This window comes from Mobula hypostoma, chromosome 19 (genome assembly GCF_963921235.1).
Source record: "Mobula hypostoma chromosome 19, sMobHyp1.1, whole genome shotgun sequence".
In the NCBI taxonomy this organism is placed as follows: domain Eukaryota; kingdom Metazoa; phylum Chordata; class Chondrichthyes; order Myliobatiformes; family Myliobatidae; genus Mobula; species Mobula hypostoma.
Genome location: NC_086115.1, coordinates 26,198,777 through 26,222,392, shown reverse-complemented (window position 1 = coordinate 26,222,392; position 23,616 = coordinate 26,198,777). Strand labels below are relative to the sequence as shown.

Below are 23,616 nucleotides of genomic sequence, written 5' to 3'. Positions count from 1 at the left end.
CATAACTAACAGCAGGGAGGATGTACAGGAGCCTGAAGACGTACAATCAATATTTTAGAAATAACTTCTTCCCCTCCGCCATAAGATTTCTGAATGGACAATGAATCTCACTACTTCTTGTTCTCTTTTGCATTACTTATTACATATGCATATTTCTTATTTTAATTTATTGTTTTTTTTTACATATTGCACTGTGCTGCTGCTGCAAAACAACAAATTTCATCACATATGCAGTTACTATTAAACCGGATTCTGATGGAGGGTAGGCTAGTTTTCAAATTGTACTGGTTGTGTCAACAACTTTCAGCTGTTTCTTGTGGTCTTTTGGGCAAAACAGTTATCATACCAAGCCTTGATGCATGTCGACAGGATGCTTTCTAAATTGGTGAGGGTCAACGGGATGTGCTGTGTGGTTCTTCAAAAGGCAAAGGCTCAAAAAGATAGCATCCATCACTAAGGAGTCCTCCACCGCAACCCAAGGCATGGCCTCTTCTCATAACTACCGTCGGGGGAGAGACAGGAGATTGAATACACATATTCAATGTTTTCTGAACAGCTTCTTCCTCTTTGATATGAATTTTCAGATTTCTAAATAGTTCATGAACACTACCTCATTATTTTTGAGCAAACACAAGGAAATCTGCAGATGCTGGAAATTCAAGCAACACGCACAAAAAATGTTGGTGAGCCAGGCAGCATCTATAGGAAGAGGTTATTTTTGCTTCCTTTTGCATTATTTATTTAAATGTTTTAATATATATCACTATTGTTATTTATGGTATATTTATATGTATTGCACCATACTACTGCCGTAAAACCACAAATTTCATGACATATGTCAGTGCAACTAAACGTCCATCATTGTCGTGTTATTTAGCTATCTCGGGGGCTGATCCTTGTGAATTAAAATACCACTTAAGATGATCGGGGGGGAAAAAGTTCCTTAGCAACTTGATAAACATTACCCGTCCGTCAGACGCTCGCTCCTCCTTCACCCAAAGCACTGCCGCTTTGATGTCTCCCTTCGCGCCCTTCTCTTTGGACAGCTAAGAGCCGGGCGAAGGACCCGTCCCTCCACTCTGATTGGTTCCTTTGAATCCAAACGGCGGCGCTGATTGGCGGCCGGCTTGAATCGGCGAGCGGTTGGAATGCGTTCCTGACTTTCAAACAGCGGCGGGAACGGTAGAGGTGCTCGGGCCTTGGTCGACTTCGCTCCGGCTGGCTCGTCTCTCCTCGTTTCGTGTGTCGGTGGGTGCAGAGTTCCCCAGGGTCGCTGGGGTTCGGGTTTGGAGATTTGCGCAAGGGTTGTACTATAGGGAGCGGGAGGAACCATATCCCTGGGCGGCGGCTATTTGCCCCATTGGGCCTCCCAGGCGGGCTGGTCCTGCTGTAGACAGATGCGTTCCCCTGAGTTGGGCTCTCACTAACGTCAACGTACCTGCTGCTGGAACGTGGGCCTCTGCGGTGTTTCATGTGTCCGTCCACCCGCTGCAAAACTTCAGCTTCACTTTAGAATTCTAGGAAGAGGTACAGTCGACGTCTCGGACCTCTTCCTAGAGATGCTGCCTGGCCGGCTGCGTTCACCAGCAACTTTTATGTGTGTTGCTTGAAATTCCAGTATCTGTAGATTTCCTCGTGTTCATTTTAGAATGATTCGTTTTACAAGTAATAGATATAAGCGCAGTAATGCCCGAAAGGATGGACGCTGGAGGTTGTTACCTGTCTAATATAGGGGCCCTGCTGTTTCCTGAAAGCCTTATGAGTGTTGGAAGCACATTTTTAGTGGTCCCTTTAACGTCTTCTAGTCGAACTGGGTGATGGGAAGTGCATCACCAAAAAATTTTGAACTAAAACTGTTTACTTTGAAGGATTTACGGTTCAGTTAATACTCGTTATAAAAGATGTGTGATCTATTACTTTCCGGAAAGCTTCCTGAACAATCAATTTCTGCACAATTTATTTTGTTTTTAAATCTTAAGTTCCTAATTCTGCTTTATCCTTTGAGTTCGTTTAAATGTCTTGCTTGTTACTGAACTGTAATTGTAACTTCGATGCTCAAGATCCAAATTCAGGAAATGCTCAGCAGGTCAGATAAGATTTGTGGGAGGGAAACAATTGAAATACTCCCTCAGAAGCAGGAAGTGGAAAAAGATAGTTGGGAGAGGTTGAGTACCCCTTAGACAAAATTTCAAAATACAATAAGATCCAAAAATCTGTTTTGTCCTGAGTGCTGATGTGATGAGTGGGAAGGTTCCCAGAGGATGTGCAAGTCTCTGAGCACCACAGCCGGTTCATACGTAATGACAAAGATAATGAACAAAAGTCCAAGAAAAATAGTAAAGTGCTGCATAAAGCACAAAATGAAAATCTCAGTGGTGTATCATGAACATATGCTGGTTATGAAACAAGCAAGGATGTATCACAATCTGAAATTTGAAGGTAATGAAATTTGAATATTCAGAAGACCAGTTGCTGAAATTTAAAAGCACAGCAGTGAATTTTTAAACTGTAAGCTGATCATTAAATCTAGCACCATAGAAAGTCTACGATGCTGATTGTTTTCATACACAAAACCTAAAAAAATTAAAATACAAATAGTGTACTGTAACTTTTAAATGAAAACAGCTTTATAGTTGGAGACTGAAACCCTGCCAATGTTAGTTCAACAGCAGATTTCCAGTATTCTCTCGATTCTGCTATTGTTACCATACACACATTATGTTAATGATATGTAATAATTTTTACTGTTAAGTACATGTGTGATGAAAAAGTGTAAGTCAAAGACTGCTTACTGGTAGCACAAATTCAGAGTTGGAAATGATGGCGATCCCAAGCTACCTCATTCTAAAATCCGAAACACTTCCAATCTTCAGCATTTTGGATAAGGGGTTCTCAACCTGTATTGAGTTACAGAAGGCTGTTTGGGACGAACTGAAGTGAGTTTATTATCGAAGTGTGTGTGTCACCAAATACTACCTTCGGGGTTCCGAGGCTTCACAGCCCTGGGGGCGAGCTGATGCTGCCAACTGAAGCGTTGCAGGTGAAAATGGAACAGCGGGTCACCAGATGGGTGCTCTGTACTTGGTTGGCATGGAACAGATTGTTGCCAGTTTTTGAGCTCAAAACCTTGGGAGTGGCGGGGAGGGAGTGACATAGACCTTAACACTGTAAATCAAGAATCAAGTTTGTCTTTTGGTCTCCCCTCTTGCTCTGAAAGGGTGACACCTCTTTCCATTTATTATGGAGACAGCCTATGGTACATCACATTGTTGGGTGAATGATTAGTTTTTGTTGTATTGCAGATCATTATCTATATTAGGGGAGCTTTGCTATTGCTTGGTGGGTGGAAGATGCTGAAGTAAGTGTGGAAGGCCGTTGCTTTGCTTGTGCGTGAGAGGGGGAGTGGTGGGGATTTGGGGTTCTAATGTTTTTACTGTCACTAATAATTTAGGGCACTATTTTCACGGATGTCTGTGAAGAACAAGAATTTCAGGTTGTATATTGTATGCATTCTCTGATAGTAAATGAAACTATTGAACTATTTGCAGGCATTCAGTGTCACTGGAAAGACATTGTACAAATAAGATGACCCGTACAAATGAATAATACTGAGAACATGGGTTGTAGAGTCCTTGAAAGTGTGTCTGCAGTTCTGTGGAATCAGTTGAAGTGAGTGAAGTTATTTACTCCACTTCTGGAGCCTGTTGGTTAAAGGTAATGTGTTCCTGAACCTGGTGGTGTGGGACCAAAGGCTCCTGTACCTCCTTCCCAATGGCAGCAGCAAGAAGAGAGCATGGTCTGGATGGTGAGGTCCTAGATTATTTTAATTACATCTGCAGACAAAAAAATGAGATACTGTTACACAGGTTATTTGGCATTGTTGTAACAGTTCATAAAGGACACATGCATTTTGGTAAAAAGAAACAATAGTGTGGATTATTATCTAAATAGGGAGAAGGTTCAAACATCAGAGGTGCAGAGGGGCTTAGGGGCCTTCGTGCAAGACTCCAGAAGGTTAATTTACAGGTTGAGTCTGTGGTAAGGCAAATGCAATGTTGGTATTTATTTTAAGGGGAGTCAAATATAAAAGCAAGAAGATAGTGCTGACCCTTTAAGACATTAGTCTGGCTGCACTTGGAGTATTGTCAACAGTTTTGGGCCTCGTATCTCAGAAAGGATGTGTTGTCATTGGTGAGAGTCCAGAGGAGGTTCACAGGGATGATTCTGGGAATGAAAGGGTTAACATGAGAAATGTTTGGCAGCTTTGGGCCTGTACTCACTGGAATTTAGGAGATTGTGGGGGAGGGGTCTCATTGAAACCTGCTGAATGTTGAAAGGACTAGATCGGGTGGATGTGGAGAGGATGTTTCCTCTGGTGGGGGTATCTAGAAGTAGAGGGCAAGGCCTCAAAATTGAGGGGTGACCTTCCAGAACAGAGGTAAGGAGGAATTCTTTTTTTAAGACAGTAGTAAATCTGGAATGTTCTGCCACAGACTGTGGTGGAAACAAAGCCTGGGTGTATATTTAAGGTGGAAGTTGATTGTTTCCTGATCGGTTAGGGCATCAAAGGTTATGGTGAGAAGGCAGGTGTATGGGGTTGAGCTGGATCTGGGATCAGCCATGATAAAGCAGACTCGATGGCCTAATTCTGCTCCTATGTCTTCTAGTCTAAAGTCCAATCTATACTTCTGCGTCAAATGTACGCCGTAGGTACCACGTCCCCTATGCCGTAGGGTGACGTGCACCTCCCCAAAAAAGTTAATCACACGTCGCGGCGACGCAGACCGCAACAACTGATTGGTCTGCTTGGTAACATCGCATTTCCTCCAACGCATTTCCGGTTGCTTTTCTCCACCATGTCTGTACACTGATGCGAAATAAATGGTTGGAGACGATGAACCAAATCGTCAAATCTACCTGCTGACATCCGAAAATATTTGAAATGCATTTCCTCGTCCATGTCTCTCACGAAGAAACTTAACATATGGCATAGAAACCCCACCATGAACTAGCGTTTTGGCGGTGAATTGCAGAGCGCAGATACAACAACGCATACTTGCTACGGCGTAGGGCTACACAGTGGTATAAATCAGGCTTAAGAAGACTGACCTGTGTAAGTTTGACATCTGTGCCAATATTTGATGCTCCTCAACACAAGCCTGGACATCCACCTCACAGCTGGACAGATACGTGGACAGGAAAGCTTTAGAACTATGTGTGCCTTATGCAGGCAAATATGATTATCTTGGAGGGGTATATGGCTGGCATGGACCAGTTAGACCAAAGAAGCTGTTTCCATATGGTATGACCCTGCAACTTCATGATACTTGAGCAGACTGATTGGACTGAATGGCCTAATTCTGCTTCTGTCTTGTGGTCTTCTGAATCAAGGACTGGTTGGAGTGCGGTAGAAAATAATAGCAGCAGGTTTAATTGAATGTGAATGCTCCTTGAAGTGATTACCCAATCAGGACTGGAATTTTCCCCAATGTAATGAAAACCAGTTTGCATATACTGGAAGAAGTGGAAATGAATTGCTGCTTCATTTGCAAGGACTCAGAATTTTGACAATATGGGTGACATGGGAAGATATATCTGGAGGAGTCTCAGTAAAAATGGTAATACTGGTAGATGAGCTGTTGATTAGAAGGCTAATCTGATGGAAGATGAGAACTGGTGAATTTGGTCCTTCCTCTGTCCTGGAAAGGAACTGGCAAGCAGAGTAGCAAGAAAGAAATAAAATGCAGTTCATGTCTCTTGTCGTATATGCTGGATGTGAAGCCACATTTCAGGAAGAAGGAAGACTTCCTGAAGCACCAGTGAGGAAAGTTACTTAATGGGCACAAATGGAACCAAGATGAAGGATCTAGTAGAATGGAATGGAGGCCTTGCAGGAGTAAGGGTGGGGATGAAGAGTTGATATGGGAATCTGGCAGCTTGTAATGCAAGTTATTAGCCTAGATGGGGACAAAATCCAGAAAAGGAGGGGGAATTGTGATGTAGCTATCATGGAGGCTTGGTTACAGGGGGGCAGGACTGGCAGCTCAATATTCTGGGGTTCTGTTTTTGGACATCATAGAATGGGAGGGATTAAAGGGAGGGTGGTGTTATTAGTCAGGGAAAATGTCATGGCAGTGCTCAGTCAGGACAGACTTGAAAACTCCTCTAGTGAGGCTATGTGGGTGGAGCTGAGGACTAGGAAAGGTATGACCACGTTAATGGGCCTATGCTATATAGATCACCCAACTGTCCATGGGATTTAGAGGAAGAAACTTATAGAGAGATTGCAGACCGTTGCAAGAAACTAAATGTTATGCATGTAAGTAGTTTTTAAATTTTTGCATATTGACTGGGGCACCCAAACTATAGAAGGACTAGATGGATAGTTTCCTTAATCAGTACATACAAGTCCCAACGAGAGAGTTTGGGAACGTGATAGGGCAGGTGATTGATGTTTATGTAGGGGGAGCACTTTGCATCTAGTGATTGTAATGCCATTAGTTTCAAGGTAAGTATGGTTAAAGATGGGTCTGGTCTGCGGGTTCAGCATATAAATTTTGACGGTATCAAAGGATCTAGCCAGTATGGATTGGCACAGCCTGTTTTCTGGCAAAGGTATACTTAGTAAGTGAGAGATCTTCAAAAGTAAAATTTTGAGAGTACAGAGTTTGTATGTGCCTGTCACAATTAAAGGTTAGGGGATTTAGGGGACCTTGGTTTTCGAGAGATATTGAGACCCTGGTTAAGAAAAAGAGGTGCATAGCAGGTATAGGCAGGTAGGAACAAATGAGGTACTTGGGAAGTAGAAGAAATTAAGAGAAGAATTAACAATCAAGAGGGTTAAAAGAAGGCTTGAAGTCACAAGCAGACAAGGTGAAGGAGAATCCTAAAGGCTTCTACAAATAAGACGAAAGGATTGCAAGGGACAAAATTGATCCTGTGGAAGATCAGAACGATAATCCATATGTGGAGCCAAAAGAGATGGGGGAGATCTTAAATTAATTTTTTTGCAACTCTTTACTCAGTAGATGGACAGTCTACAGAAGCAAGGCAAAGCAGCATTGATTTCATAGACCCTGTACAGATTATGTGTTTGGGAATGTGTTTGCTGTCTTAAGGGTAGATAAATCTGCAGGGCCTGACAAGATATTCCCTTGGACCCTGTGGGGGCGGGGGGCAAGTCCAGAAATTGCTGGGGCCCTAGGAGAGAGATTTAAATCATCCTTAGCAACCGGTGCAGTACTGGGGGATTGGAGGATAGTTAATGTTATTCCGCTGTTTAAGGAAAGCTCTTAAAGAATAAACTTGGAAATTGTACAATGGTGACCCTGACAGTAGTGAGAAAGTTCTTGGAGGGTATCCTAAGGGACAGGACGTGAGTATTTGGTTAGGAGGGACTGATTAGGGATAGTCAGCGTGAGAGCTTTTTGAAGAAATTACCAGGAAAGTTGATGAAATAGGGCAGTGAATGTTGTCTACATGTACATCGATAATGCATTGACAAAACAAGGTCCCACATGGGAGGTTGATCAAGCAGGTTCAGTTGCTTGCATTCAAGATGAAATGGTGGATTGCATTAGATATTGGCTTTTGCGGGAGAAGCCAGAGAGTGATAGTGGCTTTTCTCTATGACTGGAGGTCTGTGACTAGCAGAGTGCCACAGGGATCAGTGTTGTGTCCATTGTTTGTCATCCTATTCCAACTAATTGGATGATAATGTGACTACCAGGATCAGCAAATTTACAGATGATTCCAAAATTAGGGATGTAGTAGATAGCAAGGATAACTATCACACTTTGCGGAGGGATCTGGACCAGCTTGAAAACTGAGGTGAAAAATGCCGATGGAATTTAATGCAGACAAATGTGAGGTGTTGCATTTTGGGAAGACGGATCAGGGTAGGTCTTACATAGCTTTAGGTTACTGAAGAGTGCAGTAGAACAGAGGGATCTGAGAATACAGGTCCATAATTCATTGGAAATAGCATCACATGTAGATAGGGTCATAAAGCTTTTGGCACATTGGCTTTAATATAAAGTATTGAGTCCGAGTTAGGATGTTGTATAAGACACTGAGGCCTAATTTGGAGTATTGTGTGCGGTTGTTGTCACCCACCTACAGGAAAGATGTAAGATTGAAAGGGTACGTAGAAAATTTACAAGGATTGTAAGGAAAGGTTGAATTGGTTACTATTTTATTCCCTAGAACGTCGAAGCTTGAGGGAAGATTTGGAAAAAGGTATACAAAATTGGTACGGATTGGGTAAATGCAAGCAGGCTTTTTCCACTGACTCCAACTACAGGTCATGGGTTAAGGGTGAAAAGTGAAATGTTTAGGGGGAACATGAGGGGACACATCTGCACTCAGGGCAGTGAGTGTGAAATGAGCTGCTAGCACAAGTAGTGGATGTGATTTTGATTTTTGGATAGGGACATGGTTGGGAGAGGTACGTTCCATTGCAGGTTGCTGGGACGGGCAGTTTAAATGGTTTGGTGCAGACTAGATGGGCCAAATGGCCAGTTTCTGTTCAGCTTCCTATGATGGACCAAACGTGAACCTTGTGAATGTGGGGACAGGAGGCAAGCTGGCAGCAAAAGGTTTCCGAATAGGTTTAGGAAAGTAATAAGAGTTTGTGAAAACAGTTGAGAAAGCTGACCTGAATAGGACTGAAACAAAAACTATGCCACAAAAAATGTTATTGGGCCCAAGTCAACACATCTTTGATTTGAAGAAAATGGAGTTGAAGGTGATCAAATGAGATGGGTAAATCAGTATATTAGGGGAGGGGAACTGATTGGTTGTCTGTTCAGGAAAGTAGAGGCCCTTCAGACAATAAAGGACATAAAAGGATTGTGTATCCTTGTTGAAGTTGCCCTTATTTGTACCAGAAAATTGTCTAAATCGTGAAGGGTGAAAATAATTAAGTCTAAGTATGAAGAATTCAGATTGGTGCAAGAGAAGGGAAAGCAATGGGTCTGCTGCGACACAAGACTTGAAGCTGGGTGGGGGGGTGGGGAAGAGGTCTCAAGGAACCGAGGCCCATTGTTGACTGGGAGGTAGTCTGATATTAGTTGACTGTGTTAAGGTTCAGCGGTGGGAGTGAGGATGTGCCTGAGAGATGATGCTTTGCCACTGAAACACAGATCAGTTTGCCAGGCACAAATTGTGCCTTTATCCGAGTTTGTCATTAGAATTCGTGGTGAAGGAAGCTCAGCAAGTTCATATAGGATCAGATGCAAGTGAGTGCAGTAGGGAAAAATCAATTGGAATCACATCAACAATGAATAGATTTGGAGAAGGTGAGAACTCCTGAGGCCTAGGTGGATAGAATGGTAAAGGAGTCCAGTTATAAAGTTGTACAGCACTGAAATGGACCCTTCAGTTCAACGCACCATTTTCATGCTGATCTTTTTACCTATTTACACTAACTGCCTACTCTTGGGTAAAGATTCCCAGCCACAGGAATAGTAACAGTGCTAGCAGAAAAATCGAAGTGTTGGGTTTGGAATTTGTTCAGATGTGAATGAAACTGAGGCCTCAAAACTTGGGACCAGGAGGGGAAAGATCAGGAGTAAAAACGCAGTAGGGGTGAGACTGCTGGGAGAGAAGGATAGTCAAAATAATTTGGGGGGCAAATGTTTTGAACATAATGGTCCCACCACTAAATTCCAGCACATCTGCCTCGCCCCAGGAGACTTTTTTTAAAAAGGCACTGGTACATTGAGTGCTTATATAAAATGCTGGAGGAAGTTGGGTCAAAGGAGTAGGTGTTTTGTGTTGAAACCCTGCAATAGAACTGAGACTACTAGAGGGAAGCTCACTAGTACAACGGAGAGAGGAGTAAGATGGTTCATACAATTGATGAGTAGATCAAAGGGAGTGTGAATTACCTGAACTACTAGTTTATGTTGTAGCTGGAATATCAGGTGAAAGTCTTGAACTTTTTATAAATACAAGCTTCTGCAGATGCTGAAAATCCAGGGTATCGCATGCAAAATGCTGGAGGAACTCTGCAGGTCAGTCAGCATCTCTGGAGAGGAATAAACAGTCAATGTTTTGGGCTCCAATCCTTCATCAGGACTTGTGTTTTCTTTATGCTGGATAGATAAAGGATTTATTGTGATCTCTGTGGAAAAATGTGGCTGCAGTACTTAATCATACTAAGCAAAAAGATGACAGGAGAAAAACACAATAGTGTTCTGTAGTGGCACTCTGTACATTCCCAAGGCGGTATCAGCATTTTTATTTCCTTTTTAGATCTTTTGATGGGCAGTTTGTCTTGTATATCAGATACAAAGGTGTAATTTTTACTTAAAAAAAAGAATTTGTATAGTGTATAGCCCAATATTATCAGAGTAATTATAGGCCATGTATTTTCATTAAATGATGAGTTAATCAGCAACCAAAATGGTTGCCAACAAAATTGTTTTTGTCACAGTTTGGGCATCACCGTTCTGACTGTAAGAGTAATTGGAGTTTCAAAGTGAGCAATTGGTACAAACATGATGCAAGAAGAAAAACAATGGAGTGAATGCTTTTCAAAACATTCCTTAATCCTGTTTCTTCCCAAGCATACACCACTTGTATTTTAATGTTTACCCAAAATTTGGTGAAAGGCTTTTTTGAGCAACCTGAGGCTCTAACAATATTCAGCATTAGAAACTGATGCCTCTATTCCTTGAAAAACATTTAATACTTTGTTTCATTAACAGGCTGAAGTGTGAATACTAGAATGGATGATTATGTGAAGATAGAGAAAATTGGTGAAGGTGAGGATTATTTTTAGTTTCTCTGAATATCTGCAACAAACCCGATGCTTGTTTTTGGTAAAGTTGTGATTTGAACTGGTTACACTTAAGCAAGTTATGAAATGTTTTAATTTTTTGGATCCAAATTCTCCCACAATCAGCTCCAGAAATGAACTTGAAAGACGCAATCTACATTTTGAGTATTCATTTTGCTGTATTAAACTAAACTCCTCAGCATTTTCAAACAGAATTTCAATGCTAGCCACAAGGTGAAGTTGGGGGCACATGGAAAAATAACTGGTCAAATTTTAAAAAAAGGGCAAAATGAGCATAGTGAACTGAGATGAAGGTGGCAAAGAGCAAACTAATTAAATTCTATGGTAATCCTGTGGAATTGAAGTGGCATATCTTTACTGTAATTCAGGGAGAAGTGGGCACATTTAGGAGGCATGTGGAGAAGAATGGAATTAATAACCCAGTGCAATCGTCTAGAAAATTATAGGAACTTTACCTGATTTTACTAAGCATTTGTAATTTGACTTGAATATTTTAATGTGAATTTTTTTTTAGGTACCTATGGGGTTGTTTATAAAGGCCGCCATAAAACTACCCAGCAGATAGTGGCCATGAAGAAAATCCGATTGGAGAGTGAAGAGGAAGGTGTTCCCAGCACTGCAATCAGAGAGATTTCTCTTTTGAAAGAACTACAGCATCCGAATATAGTATGGTAAGTGCAATGGCTTAATCTTCAATACTAGAAATTCACATCTGGTCTGATGAAAATATTGGTATTCAAACACCTGAGATGGCTGCAGCAAGTCTTTTTGGAATATTTCAGTTTTAACAAAGCATTTTAATTCCTTTTCAGGGGTCAATAAAGTTGAGCTGAAATGTGTTTTGTTAGATGTTTCACATCTGTATTTAAATAAATGAGCAGAATGAACCAAGCCCTGACAAGTTCTGGCAGTGTTTTTCAGTTGCTAATTAAAGATGGCCAACAGGTCTTGTGGAAAACTGAAATTGTTCAGGAGTTATGGTAGTACTGTACCATGATTTTGAATCAATAGATGTGCATCAAAACTGAAGAGTTCACAGGTTTAGTTATGAAACAACTGAGCAATAAATGATGTTATTTTCCGGTACTGAAAATATGCTTATGGCTGAAAGCTGATCCATTGTGGCAAGTGGATATTTATAGCAATTATATCATTTTGAGCTTCTGGGTGGTATATTTTAATATATATAGCTTATAATATTTAACATAGCAGTGATGGATAACGGATAGAAATCTGAATGAGCTGAATACAATATTCCAGGGCTGTACAAACAAGTAGGTTTATTTGTTTTAGACTTGTTAGAGCAGGGAGGAGTTTGCAGTATTGCCACTTGAAGAACTGTCATTGCTTGATGTGAGTTTGATAACAGCCATTTGTACAGCTAAATTCAATGTTTCTCTCTTGATTGGGAGGAAATACACCAGTATTCTCAAAGTACTGTTTTCAGTAAACAAGTTTTTTTAGACCATGAGATATAGGAGTAGGCCATTTGGCCCATTGAGTCTGCTCCACCATTCAATCATGGGTTGATCCAATTCTTCCAGTCTTCCCTACTCCTCTGCCTTCACCCCCATACCCTTTGATGCCCTGGCTAATCAAGAACCTATCTATCTCTGCCTTAAATACACCCAATGACTTTGGCCTCCACAGCCACTTGTGGCAACAAATTCCACAGATTTACCACCCTCTGACTTGTTTAAAAAAAAACTACTTCGACTTATAACGATGCTTAGTGAGGCACAGAGAGATCTGTGTTTACTGACGAGTACCTTTATTGTTCAAACTAACAAGTACGTGAATTCACGCACTAAATACCTTGTGTGCACACCCATGAAGTATCCCTGACTCTCCTGAATAGTCAATAGCAAAGGTATTACCCGGGCAAAGGAGTTTACGCTGGCCAGGTGTTCCTCGTTGTCCCGATACACTCGCCATGTGTTTCACCCAGGGTTGCTTAAGCTTGTATCTGCGATGGGTATTCTTTGAAGTTACCACTACCACAATATACCATCCAATTTTATATCCATTCCTTGTCAATTCAAATATCGTATTCCAGTGTCATTGGCCACAGGCCATGTGTCTGTCCTTTAACACCTTGTTATTGGCTCTGCCCCAAGCCAGCATAAATTTATTGCTCTCTTCCCATCAAGTGACAGTTGATAATTTATGGCTCTTTGTTCTCAATCAGCAATGAGCTCGAATCACTTCAGGCAGACATCAACCCAACATTCACAAGCCTGCATGTTATAGCCAACCAAAGAACATCTCACAAATAACTTCTTATTTGGAAATTATCTCCAGTCCAGCAGATTACCTGAAGAATCATTGTGTCTTTAAAACATTGATCAAGCCCAGCATGTCAAACTCAAAATGGAGAAGTGTCTTCACAAAATGGCAGCCTCCGACCCCAAGCATGCAGCAAGAATAAAGACTGCTTCCACTGTCCATGATTCATTTGAATTCACTGATTTGTAGATTGGCATTCTTTCTGGCCAACAGACTAAAGTAATTTCTCCGCGTCTCAGTTCTAAATGAATTTTTTGGATGTTTTAAAGTATATTGCAATATTGAAAGAACAATGGTTTCTTCCTGTTCCATCAACCACTGCAAATGTGTTGGTTATTTTCTTGCTATGTGGAATTGGGTGCCCCTATTTTAAAGTAGCCAACCAACAACTGGTATGTGTCAGAACAAAGCAAGCAGTCCTCTGCTGTGTTCTCGGTATGTTCAAATATGAATTGAGATTGCCTGAATGTATTTTGACTACTGTTGCAACCATGGGATTTTAGTGACGTTGCAAGTGTCTTTAATGGAGTAGTGTATTGAGTTTGATAACAGTTTGTTTGTTTCTTCAGCCTTCAAGATATATTAATGCAGGATGCAAGGCTATACCTTATATTTGAATTTCTTTCAATGGACCTGAAAAAGTACTTGGATTCCTTGCCTTCTCGTCAGTTGATGGACCAAATGCTAGTTAAGGTAACTGTAGTACATGATTATTGAAAACCTTTGACATGTTTGGTGGGAAGATTGGAAAATTATTGCAGTGCTCCTATTTAAATTATCAAACTTTAGAGCTTAGGTGCTTGCTACTCATGGCTATCTGGCTGATATATCTTTGATTCTTCAAGCTGCTTTATTCATCCTAACCTTTGTCTACTAATAATAGTAACACAGAAATAACCTGTGTTGCTGATGCTATTATATTCATCAAACTTTCCGATCTCCATGTTTATCATTGGTAAAGCTGAAGGTTTTTATCTTCTATCCTTGAGTGAGTTTTCTTGAATAAATTCTAAACATTTGAAGTTTTTGTTCCAACTAATATTATTTTCCTTGGTGCTTTGCATTTTTTAAATATTCTATTAGACTTGGAATCAGAATTAAGTCTGTCACTGTCTTGGATGAAATTAAGCTTGCTTTAAAACGGCTGTACAATGCACAGACAAAATTACTGTAAATAAAAAAAATAGTGCAAGCAAAGGGGAATTATGAGGTAGTGTTCATGAACTTTTCTGAAATCTAATGGCAGAAGGGGGGGGGGGAGAAAAACCTAAATCATTGAGTGAGAGTCTTTAGGTTCCTGTACCACCTCCCTGATTAATGAGGAGAATAATTGGAGGAAAGAGTTGTGCCTGTGATGGAGCTGCCTGTATCTATGATCCTCTGTTGCCTCTTGCAATCCTGTGTATTGGAGCCTTCGTACCTAGCTGTGATGCAGTAAGTCGGAATGTTCTCCATGTCTATATAATTTGTCATAGTCTTTGACATACCAAATCCCCTCAAACAAAGTAGAGCTTCAGGCATAACTTCATAATTCGGCCTGCGACACCCAGGAAGCTCATCCTTTCCATTCCTGACTCCTCATTATGCAGCGGTGCACCTTCTCCAACTTCTGCTTCCTGAAGTCGGCAGTCAATTCCTTGGTCTTGCTGATGCTGAGTGCGATGTTGTTGCAACACTACTCAACCTGCTGGTGGTGTCTCACTGCTACATTTGTCCTTGTTTCCATCTGAGATTTTGCCGACAACGCTGGTGTCATCTGCAAATTTGTAAGCAGTATTTGAGCTGTGCTTAGCCACACAGTATGAGTGTAGAGAGTAGAACAGTGGGCTAAGCACATATCCTTTATGCACCTGTGATGATAGGAAGAGACATTATCACTGACCTGTGCTGACTGGTCTCACGAAGTAGAGGATCCAGCTGCAGAACACTAATCAATAAACAGCAGCCTGACATATTCTGCGGTTGCCTTGGTGCTCCGATGCAGAGTGGAGCCAAGTCCAAAAATTACTTCCAAAGATATATTTTACCACTTATTCCAAACACTAAAATCATGAATTTTGTAAAGTTCAATTGTCCACATTGGTTTTGATATCTTAATCTTAGGCAGAATATTAAAAATATGCTTTGTAATGCAATGAATCCTTTTTAATTTGATGTATTTTTAAAAAGCTGTCACTTCGCCTTGAACGTCTTGAAGACATGGTCATGTTTCTTGACCCACAGACATCAGATTTTACATTCTTTAATCAGTGTTTCTTGTTTTAACTCATTCTTCCCAAAGGACTTTTTCAATCTTTTCATCTTTATCCTGCAATTGTCAGGCTTGTTCATTGTTTCTTGATTTGTCTGTTCATTTTTCACTGCTTATCTCATGAAGTCTATTGATCTGAGTTTGGCTTCCCTGTTTCAAAAAGGAACAAATCCTGCATTAAATGGAGCTGATTTGCTTAGTTATTTTAAATTATTGTTTAAAAACTATTTCCAGTGCAATTTCTTTTGATTCTGATCTGAACCCTGTAAGATGAATAAAGGAGTAGGATTGATGTTTGTTCATTTTTTTGGAAATTTGGTATATATTGATAAACTTTGTACTGTCCCTCATTTCATTTGTGGCATTCATTTGGTTTAAAAGATAAGTTGTCCAACTGCAGATGTACAGTAGCTAGGGAGGCCTGCATTCATTGTCAATCCCTAATTATTCCTGAACTGAATAGCTTCCTGAATCATTTTGATCATAACTGTGTGCATATGTGGAACAAACTGGAAAAGGATGGCAGATGTGCTTTGCTGGGGGCCATTAATAAACCAGCACTTTTCATTTCCCATAATTCAGTCGTTTTGTTACTAAAATGAAAGTTTCACAATGGAGTTGCACTGGTGTCTGGCTGTTGGTTTAGTAATGCCCAATGTCATATACAGACTATTCAGTCTATTATTTAATTCATTCCTAGCTGGTTCAACAAAGCAATTTAAATTTTTGACGTAGGGCTGAGTTTGTAATCTGTAGATTGAGATTGAAAATCTTTTGCTTAACTGTTCTTAATGATTGTATGTTGTTTGCCCTTTTCTAGAGTTATCTATACCAGATCACACAAGGGATTGCCTTTTGTCACTCAAGGCGGGTTTTGCACAGAGACCTGAAGCCTCAGAATTTACTGATTGATAGTAAAGGAGTTATTAAGTTGGCCGACTTTGGTCTGGCTCGTGCCTTTGGAGTCCCTGTCAGAGTTTATACACATGAAGTAAGTCTAGCCATATACTTTGTTCTGTTATAGGTAACTCGCTGTGTTTAAAACAAAGCTTTCATAATAGGATTTATATGTTATTGCTTTGACATGAAGTTAAGTTTACCAGCTTCAACTATTATTAAAATGCTATTTTATTAGTTTTGGCTAGCCTGCTGAGGGTCTTTTTTTGTTCTCTGATTTCTCTTCCTTGATGAGGTGGCATTTTAGTAATGACTTGCCTTTACTGTTAGGCATTTAGTTGCGACTTGCATTTTCTACTCTTATGGCTTTAACAGCTGATGTTGGTTCTAGTTATAAATCCTACTTATTCAAAAGATGTGAACTTCAGACTGTGCTAGCATTGAATTTCCCATTCTTGTGGGACTCTAAGGTAGCAGTAAGTTGCCTCCTTGAGCCTCTGTAGTCCCTGAAGTATGAGAATACTGTACAATATTATGGAGCCAATTCTATTAGATCTCCACTCAACCTTCAGAATTCCAGCAAATACAGTCCCAGGTGACTCAATCTTTCCTCACAGTCTAACCTCCTCATCTCTGGAATCAACCTGGTGAGCTGCCTCTGCACCACCTCCAAAGCCTGTATATCCTTCAAGTAAGGAGACCAGAACTGCAAGCAGTACTCCAGGTGCGGCCTCACCAGTGCCCTGTACAGTTGCAGCATAACCTCCCCGCTCTTGTATTCAAAACATTCCATTTGCCGCCTTGATAGCCTGCTTCACCTGCAAGCAAGGCTTTTGTGATTCATGCACCAGCACTCCCAAGTCCCTCTGCACAGCAGCATGCTGCAATTTTTTACCATTGAAATAATCTGCTCTTTCATTTTTCCTTCCAAAGTGGGTGACCTTGCATATACCAACATTGTACTCTGTTTACTAGACCCTTGCCCACTCACTTAACCTATCTATATCTCTCTGCAGACTCTCTGTATCTTCCGCACAATTTGCTTTTCTACTCAATTTACTATCGGCAAACTTAGATACACTACACTCAGCCCCAGTCTTCCAGATCATTAATGATTATCGTGAACTGTTGCGAGCGCAGCATCAACCCTGGTGGCACACCGCTCACCACTGATTGCCAACTTGAGTAACACCCATGTATCCCAACTCTCTGCTTTCTATTGGTTAACTAGTCCTCTATCCATACTAATACACCGCCCCCAACTCTATGCATCCTTACCTTGTGGGCAAGTCTTTTATGTGGCACCTTACCGAATGCCTTATGGAAATACAAGTAAATAACATCCATCTGTTCCCCTCTGACCTCCAACTACAACTTTTGTGCTAGGTATGATTCTAACTGGGAATTTCCTTCTGATTCCTATTAACCTCAGCTTGGGGTAGGCTCCTTGATGCCGTACTCTGTCTAATGCTACCTTAATGTTAAGGATAGTTACTCTCACTGCGTCTCTGGAGTTGGTTACTTTTTGCCCATGTGTAGTTTATGCTTGTAATGGGGCTTGTTTGGGTAATTTTGGCCGAACCCAGACTGGGCTTCTGTAAGCATTTTGTTGCTAAACAAGTGCCGCTTGATAGCACTGGTTATTCGTTCCTTCCCTTTGCTAATGGTAGTGAAGGCAGCAATTGGCTGGTTTGCATTTACTCTGCTTGTGGACAAGATTTACTTGGGTAATTTTCAACATTGCCAGATAAATGCCTGTTTTGTACTTGTACTGGAACAGCTTGACCAAGGGTGTGCAGCTTCAGAAGAACAAGTCTGAGTGTTGTCAGAATGTGGCCAGAGCCCATAGCTTTGGCTGTATTCATTGCCTTTAACTATTTCTTGATATTATGTGGATTGGATTGAAGACTGGTATCCACCATAGCATGATCCACTGAAGAAAGCAGAGGTGGATCATTCACTCAGCACTGTCTGAAGATTCTTGCAATGCTTCACTTTCTCTTTGGCACTGATGTGCTGGGATACCCTGTCTTTGAGAATAGAGATATTTGTGGATCCTGTTCCTTCAGTGAGTTTAAATGTCCAGCACTTTTCATGACTGGGTATACTACGACTGCAGAGCTGGGATCTGATGCATTATTTGTGGAATCACTTCGCTCCATGTTGCATGGTGTTAGTAATTTGGCATGCGGGTGGGCCCTGTTTTATAGCTTAGCCAGGCTGATTGTTCATCTTGAGCTATACCTGGTGCTGCTCCTGGTTCTCATTGTCCTCATTGAATCAAGGTTGATCCCCTGGATTGGTGGTGGTCAAGTGGAGGAGATACCAGGCCACATTTTGTGGTTGAGTACATGTGTTGATGGCCTATATTGTGTCATGAATGCCCAGTACTGAGTTGCTGGATCTGTTTACAGTCTGTACCATTTTAGCATGTGTGTATTCACCAAGACTAATCACTTGTGGGCAACAGGTAGATAAATAAGGATGAGATAAAGTAGGTTTTTCTTCACTTTTACAGCAAAATAACCTAACTTTGAAATGCAAGCTTGTTATGGTAAAGAGACGAAAAGAAAGTTGTATTGAGATTTTAATATTTTTGCACATTTGTTCAATTTTTTTTGTTTGTCAGAGATTGAATTGTTGGAATGTAACATCCAAGCTGAAGTGTCTTGGCACTCCTTTTATTCTTGTCACATCTTAGTTTGAGGCTCCATGACTTTAGATGTGAATTTTATAAGCCTGCAAGTAATTTTTAATCTGACTTGATTTAAAAGGTGGTGACACTGTGGTACAGAGCTCCTGAAGTACTGCTGGGCTCTGCTCGCTACTCAACTCCTGTGGATATCTGGAGTATTGGTACAATATTTGCTGAAATGGCTACCAAGCGACCTCTCTTTCATGGAGACTCGGAGATTGATCAACTTTTCAGAATTTTCAGGTTTGTTTATAAAAATGAATCCCCAACCGTGACTTGCATAATCTCTGCCACCTTCTGTGTTATATTAATCTTCTCTCCCACTCCCTTAAATTCTATCTTTATTTAGTTTGTCTTTGAAAGATACAGTTAAATTTCTTCTCACTTCTACCCTTTGCTGTGCATTCCATGCCTTAATCATTTTCTGAGCCATGAGCTCTTCCTTGTTGGAACTAACTCGGAAAACGTGCAGCTTGGATGTTTGATAATTGGGTTGAGTTGTTCTCCAATACTTGGCAATGATGATGTCTCCTCATATGGTGATGAAACATTTGCAAATGGATTGCCAAGATCAAAGAATGAATGAACCCAGCTATCTCTTCCTTGTCTTGTCAATTTTTTTTTTTTTTTGGTTAATTTACCATCAGTTTCATTCTGACCTCGTCCTTGAATGCTCCATCAATAGAAATGCTATGTTTACTCAGTATACTCTTAATGATTTTGAATGCTTCCAAATGAAATACAGTGTTGGAAAGTGTATGGTCATGCACTTTGGTAGAAATAAACGGGCAGACTATTATTTAAATGGGGAGAGAATTCAAAGTTCTGAGATGCAATGGGACTTGGGAGTCCTCGTGCAGGATACCCTTAAAGGTTAACCTCCAGGCTGAGTCGGTGGTGAAGAAAGTGAATGCAATGTTGGCATTTATTTCTGGAGGAATAGAGTATAGGAGCAGGGATGTGATGTTGAGGCTCTATTATGCGCTGGTAAGACCTCACTTGGAGTACTGAGGGCAGTTTTGGGCTCCTTATTTAAGAAAGGATGTGCTGACATTGGAGAGCGTACAGAGAAGATTCCGGGAATGAGAGGGTTAATACATGAGGAAAGTTTGACCGCTCTTGGACTATATTCGTTGGAGTTTAGAAGAATGGGGGGGGCCTCATAGAAACATTTCGAATGTTGAAAGACACGGACAGAGTGGATGTGGCAAAGTTGTTTCTCATGGTGGGGGAGTCTAGTACGAGAGGGCATGACTTAAGGATTGAACAGCGCCCATTCAGAACAGATGCGAAGAAATTTTTTAGCCGGAGAGTGGTGAATCTGTGGAATTTGTTGCCACTGGCAGCAGTGGAGGTCAAGTTAATGGGTGTATTTAAGGCAGAGATTGATGGGTATCTGAGTAGCCAAGGCATCAAACGTTATGGTGAGAAGGCGGGGTGGGGGGGGTACTAAATGGGAGAATGGATCAGCTCATGATAAAATGGCAGAGCAGACTCGATGGGCCAAATGGCCGACTTCTGCTCCTTTGTCTTATGGTCTAGATCCATAATAAATGTGTTCTGAAGACAAGAGCCCCAGCTTCTCATGTCTTTACTCCAACTAAATGTGTTATCCCTATCATTTCAATAAATTTCTTCTGCCAATCTTTAACATCTTTCATTAGAGTGTTGTGCACTCTAACTGCCCTGGATCCCTTGGTTCTTAATTTTTATTTTTAAACCCAACCTACTTTCAGTAAACTATGTGCACGTGTTTTCAGAACTGTTTGTCCTCAATGCTGCTGCATTAGTGCTTGAAGGTCTTTTACTCTTCACAGGACAATGCTTCCATATTTAGGCAACTGCAAATTTGGAAACTAAGTATGCCCAATTCCAAATCATTACATAAAAAGTTGTATGGATCTGTAGTATCATCACTATGCTTTTCAATGTTTCCTATTTTATAATTTGTACGCACACTGTCCCAGCCCTATTTTATTCCCTGCCCTTCAATCTTTAGGTGATTATTTGTTGCTTTTTTAAAAACAAAAATGCTGCATCTGAATTTCTCTCATTGACTCTCCATGTTTAAGAACTCTGGGTCATTTGGCCTTCCCTTTAGTAAATCAATGCATTCTTAAATCAATCCACACTTGTTTAAGTGACTGCTAAGTTGATCTCTTTATTTCTATACACTGCCCTTGGGTCTGTAAATATTTCAACTTTATGCTTCCTTGCTTCCCTCTGAGACCTAACTTGATTCTCATCTGAATTAAAAGTGGTATAGAAAGTCAGTCTTTGTTCTGTCCGTCCAGCATGTCTATTATATTTTCCTTGTAAGTTCTACTAATGTTACCTTTCTTGGTGAAAACTGATGTAAAGCTTTTTAACATCGCATAAGTGTCTCAGCTGCCATTAATGTATTTCCTTCCCGGTGTCTGAAAAGTTTTCTCTTTCAAGTGTTTTACTGTTCTGTTTGCCTGCCTATACAGTATTTTCAGATTAGTTTCTGTTGCCTGTCAATCCTTTCTTGATCTTTATATACAAGCTCCTGATGATATGGGAGAAATGTGCCCTTCTAGCCACCACATACTTGACCACCACTGAAGACATGACAGCTCGCATTCTGCACATGCATGCAAAATGATATAGGAGTTAACAGTCGCACCGGCAATATTTTCCAGATTCCACACGCCTGCGATGTAGGGAGGGAAGTTTTTGCTCAGGTCCCCTCTGAACATCGAAGCATCTTTACAGAAATGCAAAACATTGTTTCTCTTGCTTTCAGGACGCTAGGTACACCAAACAATGACATTTGGCCAGATGTTGAAACATTACCAGACTACAAGAATACCTTCCCCAAGTGGAAACCAGGAAATTTGTCTCAAGTGAAGAATTTAGATCAGAATGGCCTTGACCTGCTAGCGGTATGTGATGTTGCAAATATCATCAGTGCATTTTTTCCCTGTTTTGATTAGAAAAGCATAAGTTGATTCTGCAGTGGGATCAGTTATTTACATATTTTCCCATAATAATCAATTCTGAACTATTTCTAGACTTTGCCTTTCATCTTGTGGAAGGTAATCCTGACTGCACTCACTGATGCAGTTAAATGTGATCGTTAATTTGCCATATTTCTACATTTAAGCAAGCCTGCATTGTAAAGGTTGCTAATTGGAAGCAGTTATACTATTCTGATTATTTCACAATTTCAATAAAACCAGTTTGCATTGAGATGAGTAGACTTTAATTGACATCATTGGAAGCAATGAAAAGCTTGCACTGAAATAATTTTAAAATGCAACATGGAATGAGCAACACGTGTTCAGGTATGCCACTGCTCAGCAGTTAGTTATTTGCCCTAGTGCATTATATTGTTGAATTGGTTGCTAAAATGCAGAAAGCATCATATCAGTTTTACTGTCCTTGAAGTGGAATGATTATTTCATGCATAGCTTGCATTTTTAGTGTCTACAGTCCTATGAAATTCAGTGATGGGCATATTTTATAATGCCTAATGTTGTTTAAAATGGTATCACTTCATGATGTTTTCTAATATACTGTTTTCTTTTTATTAGAAAACATTGACTTATGACCCTACCAGAAGAATCTCTGCAAAGGAAGCTTTGTTTCACCCATATTTTGATGACTTGGATAAGTCTAGTCTTCCTGCCAATGTTTTCAGGAAGTAATTCCTGAAGGTTGGTTACTGTCTCTGTCTGATAGCAACGCTATTGTCAATCATTGAGAATTCATTTTCAGTTTTTTAATTCTGGTTACAACTATAACTGTATTGAAGATGTGCTGTAGACTTATTTGTGTGTATCCATGTATTTTTTTTTTCCCTTCTGGCTATCCTCAATAGCTACACAATTGTTTTTGTACTTGTATAATTGTAAATATAAATAAAGTCAAATTTGCACCATATTCTTGGATTTATAAGATAACTGGAGATATAGTTGCAGTGTGAATTTTTTTTATAGGTTGGTTGAAGATAATCTTGGGAACTCTGTTTAAGATCAATGCATTTGCCTCATTGGAGATCTGCAGTGCAATTTGCACTGTTAGAGTTTGTAACAGAATTGTAATTTAATACGCATTTATTAAGTTTCCTGTCATGTATGTACAGATCATATTTGGATATTAAGTATGCTGCTGAGCTAAAACCCATGATCCTTCAACACCTAAAAGCTAAATTCAGTGTAATTTTCTCTTTGCTGCTTCCATCAGTGGGCTGTCTCAGTCTCTGGTACTTTCAACGCAGGTACGTGAATTTCGGAATTTCACAGTGTTCCAACTATCCTTTGTGTTAAACTACATTAGTAGGTTTAATTTTCTGCTACTTCATGTATAAATGCATTTCAGATTAGCATATATGAATTACTTTGGAACTCATGCAAATTGTGAAAACATAGTGCAAGTACCAAATACCCGAGTCATCAGTATCACCTATGGGTGGTAATCCAGAGTCTTGTATAATGAATTTGGAAAGGCAGAAGCAAGATTGTTTGCCCTGTATCCTCCAAGCACTGTACGACATTCCATCGCTCAAACACCTTTTTGATTTTTAAATGAACCAAAATGAGCAAAGTGATGCAGTTTTGGTTAGTAGTCTAAGGAAATACTGATACCTTATTCTAGTTAATTGGGCCACATCAGGATCCGTTTGTTTTTGCCCAATTAAGAGGCTGTCCAATTACTCAA

The 23,616-nt window shown here is 40.3% G+C and overlaps 1 protein-coding gene across 1 annotated transcript; it reads left to right on the top strand.

The window, feature by feature from the left end:
- Positions 1-1,112: 1,112 nt before the first annotated feature.
- On the top strand, positions 1,113-22,858 carry cdk1 (cyclin dependent kinase 1). Its single transcript, XM_063071164.1, has 8 exons — positions 1,113-1,248; positions 10,713-10,769; positions 11,319-11,475; positions 13,660-13,783; positions 16,162-16,332; positions 19,013-19,176; positions 21,701-21,839; positions 22,491-22,858. Exons 2-8 carry the CDS (start codon positions 10,733-10,735, stop codon positions 22,602-22,604), a joined length of 906 nt encoding a protein of 301 aa, XP_062927234.1. The 5' UTR covers positions 1,113-1,248; positions 10,713-10,732; the 3' UTR covers positions 22,605-22,858.
- The last annotated feature ends 758 nt before the right edge of the window (positions 22,859-23,616 follow it).

What these genes read in the sequence shown, in the direction of transcription:
- cdk1 (XM_063071164.1), top strand. Translation starts at nt 10,733, where the DNA reads ATGGATGATTATGTGAAGATAGAGAAAATTGGTGAAG. An exon ending in GATAGAGAAAATTGGTGAAG is followed by an intron (nt 10,770 to 11,318) that starts GTGAGGATTATT and finishes ATTTTTTTTTAG; the next exon opens with GTACCTATGGGGTTGTTTAT. An exon ending in ATGGCCTTGACCTGCTAGCG is followed by an intron (nt 21,840 to 22,490) that starts GTATGTGATGTT and finishes TCTTTTTATTAG; the next exon opens with AAAACATTGACTTATGACCC.